Source organism: Rhincodon typus, chromosome 20 (assembly GCF_021869965.1).
Source record: "Rhincodon typus isolate 14 chromosome 20, sRhiTyp1.1, whole genome shotgun sequence".
NCBI lineage: Eukaryota > Metazoa > Chordata > Chondrichthyes > Orectolobiformes > Rhincodontidae > Rhincodon > Rhincodon typus.
The window spans coordinates 11,966,639-11,983,046 of NC_063351.1; the positions used below are offsets into that span (position 1 = coordinate 11,966,639).

The 16,408-nt window shown below is 38.5% G+C and overlaps 1 protein-coding gene across 1 annotated transcript in view; it reads left to right on the top strand.

Moving 5' to 3' along the window:
* The first annotated feature begins 6,044 nt into the window (after positions 1 to 6,044).
* Positions 6,045 to 16,408, top strand: part of ptenb (phosphatase and tensin homolog B) — a 54,390-nt gene continuing 44,026 nt past the window's right edge. The window contains exons 1-2 of the mRNA XM_048609165.1: positions 6,045 to 6,058; positions 10,635 to 10,706. Coding sequence (XP_048465122.1) covers positions 6,045 to 6,058; positions 10,635 to 10,706 — 86 coding nt within the window. The remainder of the gene's footprint in view (positions 6,059 to 10,634; positions 10,707 to 16,408) is intronic.

Sequence of the window (16,408 nt, forward strand, 5' to 3'; positions counted from 1 at the left end):
TTCTCAAGAGTAACTGTGGATGGGCATAAAATGGCCAACCAGTGGTGCCCATCTCCCACAAGTGAATTAAAAAAGACTGCAAGATCAAAGACGAGAGTGAGTGCTGGAGAAGCTCAGCAGATCTGGCAGCGCCTGTGGAGATACAAACAGAAAACGTTTCAAGTCTAATATGATCTTTTTCAGAACTGAAGGGTGGATTTGTGATGGTTTTTAAGATGTTGAAAAAGTGGAAGGTGCAATTAGAACAGAAGGAAAAGTCAGGAAAGGGTGAGGGAGATTAGAGATCAAAAGCATGGAACAGAAGATAAGGGGAGTGGTAATAGTTGTAGAAATTGGATATATCACAGATTCAGAGTAGGTATTAATGCCAGGACACAGGCCAGCTCTAATTGAAAGCAAAACATGAAACCAAGATATAAACACTGCGGAAAAAAAGAAAAAAATAAGTATATCAAAATGGAGAACAGAGTTCAAAGCTGTTGATCTCAATGTTGAGTCCAGAAGGCTGTAGCGTGTTGAAGCAGAAAATGAGATCCTGTTTCTCCAGCTTTTGTTAGGATTTGTTGGAACATTGCAGCAAGCCTTTGACATAAGTGTGACCATGAGAACCAAAACAGCAAACAACTGGAGGATTGGGGCATCTTCAAGACTGAGGAGAAGCTTTTCGCAAAGTAGTGTTTCGCCAATATTGAACAGGCCACACTGCAAGCAACAAATACAGTAGACTAGATTAAACAAGTACAAGTAAGTTGCTGTTCATTACTTTGTCTGCTACCCAGCAACTCTGATAACATGCACATTCTTTGGAGTTAATACCTTGCGTGACTCAAATTTAACTTCCAGCAATTTAATTTTTAAAAATTCATTCCCAGCAAAGAGAGACAAAAAATAAAATGCTACTTTTTGCATCAGTTTTACTGATATCATGGACGAACACTAACTCACAGCGCATAATCAATGACCCGCACCTATAAGTGCAACAAAAATGCACCGGCCTAAGTTACTTCCTGTGTGCAATTGCAAAAGCAGCAGATCCCAGTACAGCACAGGTTAGTTGTAATTCTGGACAATCACTTTAATCACACAGTTATATCCCAAAAGGCTGGCTAAAATTGTGACTCAGTTTACACGTTACAATGAGCACATCGTACAATGAAATTTTAACTGAAAATCTCAAGAATTCTCCACTTGACATAAGTGAAAATAAGTTAATTTATATTCAGGAACAAAACTGGAAATTAACGGAACTCTCCACATTTTTCCAAGCGCCAATATCTTCACCATTTTTAATTTCATTGCGCTTTCTGATGATTTTACCCTTCTACTATGTGAACTGCAAGACTTATTTACTCCTGTGTTCCAGGTGATAGAAGGCGAGGGTTAGGTTTCCAGACAGTTGACCTGAAACTTGAGTTACAGTCTTGAAAAGATATTTATTTGGAAGATAAATGCCCAAATCTTAAAATAAGCCAGATGGCAGTTAACAGCAGTGGTGATATTTATCAACAGTCACAAGGACTTATCATAACACATTTATTCTCTAATTTATGGTAAGGTGCAAATTTTTGGTGTGTTTTAAGAAATCGAAGGTAAAAGAGGCTTTCTAAAAAATATTTTAAAATGCCAGAGACATACATGAATTCACTTTGCCAGATGCACTCATCGGGGATTAGCTGAGAAATAGATAATATGAACAATTTCCCTCTAAGTACAGCAGGTCAGAATTCGGTCACAGAACGGATGCCACCAACAAACAGGAAAATCGGAGCATAAATAGGCCATTTGGCACTTTGGGCCTTACCCACCATTCAATATAATCATGGCTGACGATGCAACTCAGTAAGCTGTTTTCACTTTCACCCCACACCCCAAGATCCCTTTAGCACCGTGAATTATATTTAATTCCTCCTTGAAAACATTCAATAATTTGGCCTTAACTGCTTTCTCTGCCACCGAATTCCACAGACTCATCACGCCGAGAAGAAATTTCTCCTCATCTCATCCTAACTATATCCCTGACTCTCAAATTTGCAGTCACCAGGAACATTCTTCCCTGTGTTTATCTATCTAGTCTGTGAGAATTTTACGGATTTGTAAAGGAACCCACCTGATTCTTCCAAAGTCTAGTGAATATAACCAAATCAAACCTCTCTTCATATGTCAATTCTGCCATCCCGGGAATCAGTCCCTCCATAGCCAGAAAATCATTCCTCAGATAAGGACACCAAAACAGCACACAATTCTCCAGGTGTGGTCCCAAGTGCCTGTACAACTGCAGCAAGACACCCCTGCTCCTATACTTGAATTCTCTCGCTTTACCATTTGCCTTCTATACCACCTGCTGTACCTACGTGCTTACTTTCAGCAATTATTGTAGAAGGGCACCCAGGGCTCGTTGCACCTCCCCACACCCCAATCTATTGCCATTCAGATGAAAATCTACATTCCTGTTTTTGATACCAAAATGGATAACCTCCCATTTACCCACATTGTGCTTCATCTATTATGCATTTGCCCACTCATTCAATTTGCCAAATCACAATGGAGTATCTATGCATGCTACTCACAGTTCACCCTTCCACCCAGCTTTGAGCCATCTACAAGCTTGTAGATATTACATTTAGTTCCTTCATCTAAATTATTCATCTATGTGAATAGCTGGGGTCCAAGTACTGATCCCCATTGTGTCAACTAGCTACTGGCTGCCACTTGGAAAAAGACTCATTTATTCCTATTTTGTCTCCTGTCCGCCAACCATTTCTCTAGCCACATCAGTACATTACCCCAAACTCATGCACTTCTGTTTCACATGTTAATCTAATGTAGGACCTTACTGAAAAGGTCAAAGTAAACCATGTGCACTGGCTCCTCCTTATCAACTCTGTTAGTAACATCCTCGAAAAATTTCAGTAGATTTGTCAACCATGATTTTCCATTCATATATCAACGCTGACTCTGTCTGATCCTATCACTTTTCCAAGCTCTGCTTTCAAATCTTTTTAATGGAATCTAGAATTTCCCCTACTACCAATGTCAGGCTAACCAGCCTACAATTTGCTGCTTTCTCTCTACCTTCTTTTTTAAATATTGGGGTTACATTGGCTATCTTCCAATCAATAGGAACTGCCCCCCAGTGTCTATAGAAATTTGAAAGATGACTACCAATGCATTCATTATTTTGCGGGACACTTGCTTATGTACTCTGGGATGTTGATTATCGGCCTCTGGGCCTTTAATCCCATCAAATTTCCTCAACACCATTTTCTCACTAATATTGATTTCCTTCAGTTTCTCCATCCTGCTAGATTGTGTTTCCTAACATTTTTGGGACATTATTTGCATTTTTTGGAAAGCAGAACCAAAATACATACTGAATTGATCTGCCAACTCTTTGCTCCACTTATAAGCTACCCTGTTTCTAAATGTAAGGGACGTAGATTTGACCTTCACTAATCATTTCCTCTTCACATACCTTTTAGAATCTTTTACAAACAGTTGTACATTTACTGCAACCTTATTCTCAGTTTATTTTTTCTCCTCTTAATCATGCCCTTTGCCCTCCTTTGCTCAACTGCTCCCAACCCTCAGATCTGCTGTTTTGTACAACTTGTATGCCCTGTCCTTGGATCAAATACTACGCCTAATTTCTCTTGTCAGCCATGGTAAGTTTACCTTTCCCGTTTCATTTTATTGGATGCAGAAGATGTGGGCAGGATGCTTAATGAGTACCTGATCTCTGTCGTCACAAAACAGAGATGGTGCCAACATTTTAGTTAAAGAGGAGTGTGAAATATTATATAAAATAAGCATAACATAAAGGGAAGAACAGGAAGGACCAAATGCCTTCAAAGGTGGATAAATCACCAGGGCCAGACTAATCGCATTTTAGACTGCTAAAGGAAGCTGAGGAGGAAATAGCAGATGCTCTGAGGAACAATTTTCCAATCCTTGCTAGATACAGGTGACGTTGCAAAGAATGGGAGGTTTGCAAATCATCAAACAGGTGCAAGGAAAAGACCAAATAATTATCGGTCGGTCAGCCCGACTTTGGTGGTGGGCAAATTATGAGAATCAAGACTGAGACAGGATTAGCTGTTACTTGGAAAGGTACAACTGATCAGAGATAGCCAGTGTGGTTTTGTTTTGTGAAGGTCATGCCTGACTAACTTAATTGATTTTTTTGAGGATGTAGCAAAGATGATGAGGTGTGGGTAAAATAGTGAATGTTCTCTGCGTGGATTTTAGTAAAGGATGTGACAACAACCTATATGGCAAACTTAAGAAAAAAATTAAAGCCCATGTGCTTGAAGGGAATGTCACAAACTGAATCCAGAATTCGTTCAATGACAGGAACAGAGGGTAATGGTCCACAGCTGATTTTGCGAATGGAAAGCCATTTCTAGTCGTGTTCCACAAATTAATGATTTATTTAGTGCTGTTTGTGGCTTACATTAATGACTTGGGCTTCAATATGACAGGTATGACTGAGAAATTTGCAGACAACACAAATATTGGCAAGGTTGTTAACAAGTGGAAGAGGACTGCTGTCAACTGGAGGAAGATATCAACTGTTTGGCTGAGTGAGTGGAAAAGTTGCAAATGGAATTCAATTCTGATAAGTGTGAACTGATGCATTTGGTGAGGACTAACAAAGCAAGGGAATACACAATAAACAGAACAATACTGAGATGTCGAGGAACTGAGAAACCTTGTAAATGTATGTCCACAGGTTCCTGGAAGTGTCAGGACAGATAGATTCAGTGGCAAAGATGGATTAGATGTTTTCATCACTGGGTGAGGAACTGAATAGAACAGCAGGATATAGTTCTGGAACTACACAAGAGAATGATTAGGCCACGGGTGGGAATTGTGTACCAATCTGGTATCCACATTTGCAGCAAGGACATAACTACTTTACAGAGAGGAAACATACAAGAATGTTGCCAGGATTTGACAATTGCAGTTATGAGGAAGGATCGGATAGACTAGTGTTGTTTCCCTTAAACAGGTGAAGGTTAAATTCAATGCAGGCAAATTCAAAACATTCAGCATTGGAATAAATAAAATTGGTAAACTAAAAGAATATTGTTAAAGTAGGTACGAGAGACAAAGATATTAGCAAGTTATGAGACTCATCTTTAAGCATGTCAAATTAATATCAAACAACAAAAACAAAACAAGCAGACTGAGCTGCAGCAACACATCAGAAAATTGCAAGAATGAGACAATGACTTGAAAACATCACAAACTCTACTCAGATCACATCTCAAAAATGGTGGTCAGGTTTGATTACGAAGATACAAGGTAACTCTCCAAACCCACCAACGAGTAAACAGAAGGTTGTGAAGTTGGTATTTGATATCAATGGAATTTATACAAGGAAACTTCGGAAAATCCATTTTCAGCCTTGAAAGAAGCTGAATTAAAAACAGTAGTCCTTGTGGAACAGCATTTCTCAATGACTTCCCCACTGTAACACTACTTCAAGGCACAAAAATTGTTAGAACCCCTTTGTGAAATTGGAGCGAGGGGTGTTGGGGCAACTCTGTGATCACAAAATTCCAGCTTGTGGCGCCACTGTGGATTCCTACCATCATTTTAGAAAGCCCTGTTGTAGAAGCTGCACAAGTTATCAAATGGAACAAAAAAATGCCCAATAAAAAGAATAATTTTAGAAACTTTTAGTCAGACATCTGTGGGGAAAACAAAAGTCAATGTTTGAGTATAAACCCTTAGGTAGAACTACAAGATATTACAGATGACAACGTTTAAAAGGGAACAGAATAAAAGGAATGGGAAGAGACTAAGACAACAATGCATAGAGGAAAAGAAATAGAATGACCAATTAAGTGTTGTACCAGAGATAATTTAATGGCACTATTTCATACTAACCTACAACTGCATGACAATATTGCAAAGGAACACCCTAGCAACAGCAACTGTGGAGGCTCATGCTGGAAAGCATTTCATGGACAGAGAGATAGACATTGATAGTGGTCTTCTTCTAAGTAATGGATTACAATTAAAAAATCTTGACCGGAGTCATGCAGAAACCATGGTAAGTACATTTTTATTCCCTGGAACCCAAAGAGTTAAGGTCTGAACGGAGAGAAGATACTGAGAATATGAAAAGTTACAGAGTTGTAAAATCATAACAGTCACTGTGGCACAAGAGGAAGTATTGCAGCTCAGAGTCCATGCTAGCTTTATTTGGAGAAACGAGTTTGTCCCATTCACCTGCACCATCTCTGCAGCCCTGCAAGTTTATTCTTTCAAATTCTCATTCAACTTTGTCTCTGCTTCCATTGTACTTGCTGCCAGCACATTCTAGATCAAGAAACGTATTTTCCTCATGTTCCCTGAATCTGTTGACAAACCCTTAAATCTGCACCCTTAAGCAGCACTTAACGTTGAGTAGAATTATGGAAACAAATATTATATTAAAAAAAATCAAGAAAACTAATGGAATGCCTGCCTTTACATCTACAGGATTGAAACATAAGGACACAGAAGTTTGCTGCAGGTACACAAAACCCTGGTTAGACCTCACGTGGAGTCTTTGAGCGTTTCTGGGCTCTACACCTTAGGAAAGATATATTGGCCTTGGAAGGAGTACACAATGTGGGTTTACAAGAATGATACCTGGACTTCAGCGTTTAAGTTATAAGGCGAGATTATACGAATTAGGCCTGTTTTATCCACAATTTAGAAGGTTAAGGGGTGATCTGATCAAAGTCTTAACAGCATTTCCACTGGTTGGGGATTCTAAAACTAGGGGGCATGGTCTCAGAATTACACCCAGAATCGTTCAGGCAAGATTTAGGAAGCACTTCTACACACAAAGGGTGGTAGGTGCTTGCAACTCTATTCTGCAAACAGCTGTTGATTTTAGATCTGTTGTTAATTTTAAATCCGAGACAGATAATTTTGTTAAGCAAAGGTATGAAGAGACAAAGGCAGGTATTTGCAGTTAGTCCACAGACCAGCCGTGATCTCATTGAATGGTGGAATAGGCTCAAGGGGCTAACTAACCTACTCTTGTGCCTGTGTTCCTATTCTTTCTGGAATAAGTGTACCACGTGTCATTGCTCTGGCACTTTGACCATTATGAGGGAAGACAAAGATTTTGGCAAGTCTTTACCGATCTTCATCCTTACATTTTTTTTCCAAGAATCTGGGATGCAAGGTATCCACATCATGTAACTTATCCACTAAGCTTTTCCAGTGGCCTCCTTAATATACCATACACCTTATCCATTACTTCTACCATTTCCGATCCTATTGATGTTTGGTCAAATTCCTTTTCCTCAGGGAGCACCAGTACAAACTACTAATTAAGTATTCTAACCCTGCCTTGTACCTTTAAGCATACATTAGCATCTTTGTTGCTAATAGAACTCATTTCACCTCTTATAACCTGCTGACTATTTAGATGCCACTTAAAAATTGTGTTCCTTTTTATCTCAAATTCCATTCCATTCTCAAACTGTTTACCAACCATATTTTTATGTTCACTATCCCTCTTAACCTGTCACATTTGATCTAATTCCTACTTGAAGTTGCACCAGAGATGCGTTATACATTCTCTGTACAGTTTCTTCATATTCCCTATCATCATTATTTTTCAAGCAGCACTAGTTTTGTTTCTGCTACCTTTCACCTTTGTTGGAATGTACCTTGACTGTATCTGAAATAGTTCTGAGGAAGGGTCACCGGACCCAAAATGTTAACTCTGTTTTCTCCTCCACAGATGCTGCCAGACCTTCTGAGCTTTTCCAGCAACTTTGTTTTTGTTCCTGATTTACAGCATCCGCAGTTCTTTTGGTTTGTATCTGAAATATATTGTTTTTAAAAAGATGACCTATCATTTGTTAGTTCTCCCTAGCAATCATCAGCTCCATTTCACTCTAGTTACATTCCTTCTCATTACAGTGAAATGAAGACATAGAAATTCCAATTTACTTAGGTTCTAGCTTTTCTGATTACAATACCAAACCTTATTATACAATGATCACTCTTAGCCAAGCATTCCTCACAGACACATAGTCAACTTGGACCACCTGATTCCACAGCTTAAGATACAGCACTGCCCTCATGCTCATTAACCAAGAACATACTGATCAAGGATGTTCTCCCAAACCAAATTGAGAAATTCCTGCCCCTACTTATCATTTCCTCTATGCTAATCTATATTTGAGCAATTAAAAGTCTGTCAACATCACAACTTGACAACTCTGTTACATCTGATTTTCTTGCAGATTTGCTCCTGTCTCTCTCACTATTTTCAAATATATAGAATACATGCAGTAGACAAATCATACCCTTATTGCCTCTCAATTCTAACCAAACTCTATCCTTGCTCAAGGACATCACCACTTACCAATACAACAATATTTTTCCTCATCAGGAACACTACCCCACCTCCAATTATTCCTTCCCTAACCTTTCTGAACACTATATACTCTTGGAGTGCCCACTTCTCAGCATGAAGCAACGTTTTGGTTATCACTACATCCTATTCCCAGATGGGTATGTGCGCTTGTAGCTCTCCAACTTTACTCACCACACTGTGTGTCTATACACATGCAAAGTAATCATGTCTTTTTAATCTCTCAGTCATTCTTAGCCTGTTCCTATCAAATACAGAATTACTATTTTTTGAAAAGATGAATAGACATAGGGGCAGAAGCAGGCCATTTGTTCTGAGCCTGCTCTTTCATTCAATAAGATCATGGCCAATCAAGTAATATTCACCTCCACTTTCTGCCTTATCCCCTTACAATCAAGGAACAAAAGTAAGCCACAGTGACCTTTGATCCTGCTTTGCTGTAAGGTCACCTTGCCTTTTGAGGAAGGGAATTCCAAATACTGTCGACCCTTTGAGAGGAAAAATTCCTCAACTGTTTTAAATAGGCACCTCCTTATTGTCAAACTATGGCCATTAGTTCTAGATTCTCCAAAAAGACAAAACATCCTTTCAACATCCAGTTGGCCAAGTCCCCTTAGGGCCTTACATGTTTCAATTAAATCACAGCTAACTCTTCCAAACTCCAGAGGATACAGGCCTAAGCTGTCTAGCCTTTCCTCATAAGGCAAACCACTCATTCCAGGTATTAGCCCAGCAAACCTCCTTTAAACTGTTTTCAACGCATTAACATCCTTTCCCGTGCAGTGAACAGTTCTGTACATGGTAGTCCAGATGCTGTCTCACTAAAACACTATTACTGAAACATAAACTGCCTACTCTTACATTCAATCTCCCTTGCAAAAAAAACATAGCATTCTGTTAGTTTTCCACTGCATTCTATTAGCTATCCTGACTACTTGCTGTACCCACATATTAACAGTCTGTGATTCATGTACAAGGGCATCCAGACCTCTCTGCATCTATGAGTTTTGTAACCTCTAACCATATAAATAATGAATTTTTTACTTTGTCTACCAAAATGGACAATTTCACACTTTTCTACGTTGTATTCTATTTGCCAGACCTTGCATTCACATAACCTGACTACATCCCTTTGTAGGCTTATGACTTAGTTTCCTATCTCTATGCCATCAGCAAATTTATCATACCCCTGATTCCTTCATCTAAATCATTTATATAAATCATAAAGAGTTGAGTCCCTTGCACTGACCCGGTAGCATACCACTCAGGCCATCCTGCCAGACTTAAGATCCACTTATTTCTATTCTCTGCTTCCTGTAAGCATGCCAATCTTCTGTCTCTACCAATATTAATTACTCCTTACACTATGAGTTTCTATTTTCTGCAATAATCTTTGACGGAGCACCTTATCAAATGCTTTCTGGAAATCTAAACACAATACATTCTCAGATTCCCCTTTATCTTGAGCACAACTTGCTTCTTCAAAGAACTCCAATAAAATGAGGTAAACATGATTTCTCTTTGATAAAACCTTGCTGGCTATACCTGATTACCTTGAATGAAACAAAGTGCCCTGTTATAATGTCTTCAATAATAGCTTCTAACATTTTCCCTATGACAGATGTTAAGCTAACTTGTATGTAGTTTTCTGCTTTCTGTCTCCCTCCATTTTTGAATAAAGGGGTTAAATTAACTATCTTCCAATCTAAAGGAATCTTCCCTGAATCTAATGGAGTTTTGGAAAACTAACACCAAGACATCAACTTTTCAGTGGCTACTTTTTAAAATGCTAGGATGAAATCCATCAGGATCTGGGACTTGTCAACTTATAATTCCAACAATTTAGACAGTACCACCTTGGTAATTGTATTTCTCTCCCTCCCTTTCAATTTCTGATTTACAGCTATTTCCAGGACACCATTTATATCCTCTCTAGTGAAAACCAGCACAAAACATCTGACATCTCTTTATCCTCCAGTACTAATTGCACAGACTAATTTTCAATACAATTAATACTTACTCTGTTAAATCTTTTCTTTTTGAGTATCTAAATAAACTTTTCATATCTGTTTTTACATTTTTGGCTAACTCTTTCTCCCATACTCTACTTGTTCCCTCCTTATCAACCTTTTCATAATTCTTTGCAGTTTTTTTCAATATCCTGTCCAATCGTCTGATCTGCCACCTATCTTTGCAGAATTCTATGTCTTATCTTTGAGTATGATACTATCTTTGACTTTTTTAGTTACCCACGGATAGTGGGTCCACTTTTAGAATCTTTCATATTTGTTGGAATGTATTTATTCCGTACTTTCAGGTATGTCCCATTATATGTTTGCCACTGCATTGCTACTGACCTTTTCTTTAGCCTGAATAGCCAGTTCACTTTCACAAACTGTTTTCGCACCCTCGTCACTGTCTTTGTTGAAATTCAAAGTTGTAGTCTTGGACCCACACTTATCTCTCAAACTGCATGCAAAATTAAATCATATTATGGTCACTGTACCCAAGGGCACTTTCACTATCAAGTAATTAATCCCATATAATTGGTTAATAACCCTAAATTTGCTTACTGATTAAAAATCTGTACCTCAGCCTTAAACATACTTAATGACTCAGCCTGAAAAGCCCTCTGTGGTAAAGAAGTCATCAGATATACTCAAAGAAGAATTTCTTATCTGTCTTTACTGACAACCCCATTACTGGGAGGTTAAGCCCTGCGGTTCTATAGTCTCCGACAAGGAAAAACAATGTCTCTGCAACTACTTTGCCCCTAAGAAATCTACCTGGGAATTGTTCAGTAAGGTCTCCTCTCATTCATCTAAACTCTGATGAGGAATGGACCAATCTACTCATCCTCTCTTCATAACATAGTCCATACACACCCGGGATCAATGTAGTGAACATTCTCCACACTGCTTCCTACGTAGTACATCTTTCATTAGATAAGGGGACCAAAATTGTCCAAAGTAATCTAGGTATAGTCTAACTACTGTCTTGTATAGCTTTTGAAAGACCACCACCACCCGATATTTTCATACTCTTTTCCCTTTGAAAAAAGGCCAACATTCCATTTGTCTTCTCTATCAACTGCTCAACTTTGATACTGACTTTTTGCGATTCATGCACGAGGACATCCAAATTCCTGTGCTGTAGCTCTGTCTAAGTAATAATCAACTCCTCTATTCTTACTGCCAAAATGCTGCCAATATTTTCCCACATTACATTCCATCTGCCAAGTTTTCACTCACGCATTTAACCTGCCTATATCGCTCTGCAGACTCTGTCATGCTTACTACTGGCATTCCCAACTATTTTTGTGTCATATGCAAACTTGGCCCTAGTACATTCACTTCCCTCCTTCAAAGTCATGAATATAAATGGTAAATAATTGTGACCCCAGTACTGAATCCTATGGCACTCCACTACCTACAGGTGGCAGCCTGAAAATGCAGCTGCCCCCATCCCAAATCTCAGTTAGCTAATCCTCCATTCATGCTAATATACTATCCCAATGCCATGGACCCTTATCTTATAAAGTAGTCTTATGTGCAGTACCGTATCAGATAATTTTTGGAAATCCAAACATAATATATCTACTGCTTTCCCTTTATCTAACCTGCTTCTTTCCTCAAAAAATTCTAATGAATTTGCCAGACATGATTTCCACTTCACAAAGTTGTACTGACTGCTTGATTATATTATGTATTTCTCAATTCTCTGCTTTTAATTCTCTATAATTGGCTCTAACATTTTTCCCCATGACAGATGTAAAGATATTTGGCCTATAGTCACCTCTTTTATTTTTGTCTCCTTCCCTTTTCGAATAAGGGTGTTCCACTGGCAGTTTCTAATCCTCTGGGGCTTCTCCAGAATCTAAGAATTCTTGGAATAATACAGTGTATCTACCATCTCTGTAGCCCCTTTCTTTAAAATCCGAGAAACCAATCCATCAGATCTTAGCAACTTAACTGGCCTTTAGACCCATTAGTTTCCCCAGCACTTTTTCTCTCGTAATAATTATTGTCTTTACTTCTTTTCCCTCTTTCGTCTTTTAGTTGAGGCACTTTATGTAGTCTACCAGGAAAACAGATACAAAGCATTTTTTCCAACTCTTCTGCCTTTGCCTGGTTCCCCATTATCATTTCCCAAGCCTTGCCGTAGCCATCTTTGCTTGGTTTATAGAACTTTGCTAATCCTCTGATTTACAACCAATCTTGATCACATCATATGACTTTTTCTTCTTTCAATTTGATACTATCCTTAAGTTCCTTGGTTAACCATGCATGGTTTATCTTCTTCCTAGAATCCTTCTTCCTTACTGGGATGTATCTTTGGTGCGAATCATGAACTAACTTTTTAAATTTCTACCATTGTTTATCAACTGTCTTCTCTGTTAAGCTTTCCCCATCAACCCTAGCTAACTAAGCCCTCACCCCTACCTAATTTACAATTATTTAAGTTCAGAACAGTTGTTTCCAAACCAAGTTTACTGCTCTCAAATCGAATGTTAAATTCTATCATGTTATGGTCACTGCTTCCTAGGGGATCTTTTACTCCGAGATCATTTAGTAAACTTGCCTCATTACACATTACCAGATCCCAAAATAACCTGATCCCTGATTTGATTGACAGCATATTGTTCTAGGAAATTGCCACGAGCACATTCTATGAATTCTTCCTTGTGACTACTTCTGCCAATTTCATTTTCCCAATCAACATGAAGATGAAAGCCAATGATGATTAACCTATTGCCTTTTTAAAAAGCTCCAATTTATTCTCTGTCCTACAGTATAGCTAATGCTAAAAAGCCTGTTGACTATTCCCACCAGTGCCTTCGTCTCACTGTTAGTCTTTTTTTAAAATCTCCACTCATGTGAATTCTAAAGTCATTTGATTGAAGATCATTCCTTGCTATCATTCCTATTCCATCAAGCATTAACAAGCTACCCCCACCACCCTTTCCTTCCAGCCCATCATTTCGAAAATCATTTGAAAATTTCACATACCTCTGAATATTTAGTTCCCAGCTTTGATTTTCTTGTAACCATGTCATCAAAATAGTGAGACGACCATACCCACTGACTTCCATTTCTGCCTTGAATTTACTTTGTTCCAAATACTATGCGTAAAGTGCCAAAATACGTTTTTTTTAAAATCATTTATCCTCCCCTTTGAAAGTATCTGCTGTGTTTGTACTCTGTCACTTCTGTTCAAGAATGGGTATCATTTTCCAAAATAGCTGCCCCACAATCCTGCTGTATCCTTTTGCTTTGAAGCCAATGTTATTCCCTCCCAAACTCTATCCCCGCCTCTGGTTAGTTTAAAGGATCTGTACAATTCAAGTTATTTGATATGCCAGGACACCTGCACCAACAGCATTCAAGTGAAACCCATCCTCTTAAACCAGCTACTTTCTACTCCACTGTGTGCCATGAGCTGAAAGCCATTCTAGTCACACCAATCTCTGAGCCATTCTTTTAATTTGTTGATTTTATTTACCCTGTGTCAGTCTGCCATTGGATCAGGCAGCAATCTTGAGATTACCAAAAAAAAACTTAACTGCTCCGAAGAGGAGTCAACAGACTCTCAACGTTAACTCTGCTTTCTTCCCACAAATGCTACCAGATCTTCTAAGTTTCTTCTTCAATTTCTGTTTGCGTTTCCAATCTCTAGCATCCACAGTTCATTGTTTTATTTTAATTTTGAGATGATTACCTAATATGTTTTGCACTTTAATTCAGGTCTTACCTTTCACAAACTCTTTCAGCAGAATCTCCTTTCTCGTTCTATTATTGTTCTGCGGCAGTGACAACTGGACCCCTTCCACTTCTAAGTTCCTCTCCAGACTGAGACGTCCTTAAACTTGGCATCAGGCAAACTATACAGACTTCAAGGTCCACTCTCAGATGCTGTGAACAATATCCTTCCCCCTAACTATACTGCCCCCCGACCATTTCTACCTTCCGGCTTCCTCCACCCACTTGAATAGATCCGTGTGGTCATGCCATCGTCAGTTTGCTTACTGTCTCTGCGGTGCCTACCTCTCAGCATCATTCCAGATTGCAAGAGTATTGGCAAATACTCACTGTACTAACTTTTGTCTTACACTTCTGAATGGCAATGCCAACTTTCCAACTGAAGGTACATAGTGATAAACAGGTTCCAGTGATCAGTACTTTAAAACCACCGCAAAACTTTGACCTTTACAGAATAAAAACTTGAAAGAGATGTGAACTGGGAACAGGATGGAGATAGGCTTCAAGAAGCCACAGAAAGGCTGATGAAATGAGCAGACACATGGCAGATGCAATTTAATGCAGACTGCACGAAATGATACATTTTGGGAGAAGGAGGGATAATACAAGCTGAAGAGACATTCCCAGCAGGAGTACAGAACAAAACAACACAACCTGGGGATACATGCCACAAATTAGAAGTTGCACAAAAAAGTCAAGAAGTTGGTTTACAAAGACAGTCCTGGGCTTTATAAATCATGAAATGGAATGCAGTGCAAGGAAGTTACACTCTCTTTAAAAATGTGATTCAGTTGAATTGGGGTACAGAGTCCAATTTAGGCATCATGTTTTAATGATGAATGTGAATCCCCCCAGAGAGTGTATATACTACAACATTGAGGGATCAAAGCCCTCCCTTATATGGACAATGTGGAGAAGTTGTTCTTCATGGAAAAGGGAATTTTGAGAGTACAGTTGAAAAGTATATTCAAACCCACTAATGATCTAGACGGAGTGGATAAGTACAGGTTTTCTCTATTGACTGAAGGATCTGGAACACAGGACAGATTTAAGGTGATTTTGACAAATACCTAATGTATCTCTGGTAGAGATATACACAAATACAGAAGTGCATTTCCTCTGCTCCAGATACCGTTCATACATCATCTGTTCAAGTGGATTACAGACCGACAGCTATCTTCCACATTTCCTGGAGGGATAACCACACTAAAATTTAGCATGTATTTTTCTGCTCCAATAAGCTGGTGTCCCCAGGAGGTTATGAAGCAGAATACTATAAGCAATAATCTGCTCCATAAAGTGCACCCTCTATATGCTGGAAAACAGACCGAATTTCTACAGCAATGTTAGAGAACAAATTATTGAAGAGTTGACACATTAGAATCTTTCACCTTCTTATGAAGATCCACCACCCGAAAACAAACACTTGATTTGGAATCACACTCAAGAATGCTCCTATATGTTGCACTAACAAATGATAGAATGAAAAGTTGACATCCACACTTCCCATTGAATTCCCAATATCAAATGTTTCCTGTGGAGGTTAAGCCACTAGATAAGATCCACAAGGCTTTTCATGAGCCACAAAATCAAGTTCATCCAACATACAGTTTGATGAAACAAATTAAGATCTAATCAAAAAAAATTAATAAAAACAGTACAGCCTCACAACTGTTTCAAAAGTATCTCCAAAATGTTTCAGAAAGGACTCCTGAGGAAACATGCCAGAATTATAAACAGCAAAGGGCACTGCTTTACATCAGAGGAAGTCACAAAACTGCTTTGAAATGCAGAGGTATCTTTTATAGATACATTCTAATGTTATATTTTTAATGGTATGCTACAAGATGAACTTGAAGGTCAATGGATGGTAAACCTAACAGTATGATTTATAGTGATGTTATAGTTTAAGTTTAAGAAGAGAAACATTACACTATTTGGCAAAACAAACTGCGCAAAGACATCGTACTTCAGCGGTGTGCACTAGACGTCTTACAAGTTTTCATCCTGTGCTTCGTTTTGTGCAGTCAATAATTAAAAACAGGGTCTAACCTATAGTCATAAATAGCATGGTCAATTCAACAGATCTAATTTTCCAAATTTTCAGCCAATCAGAAATAATTTTCAGGAAGAAATAGATCTCAAATGGATGATATATTAAAACCAAGAACTTAAAAGTTTGAGATGAACAACAACTGGAGGAAAAATGTAGTAGCTTTTTACTTATACAGCTTTAACCTAAAAAATACTAAAATAAAAC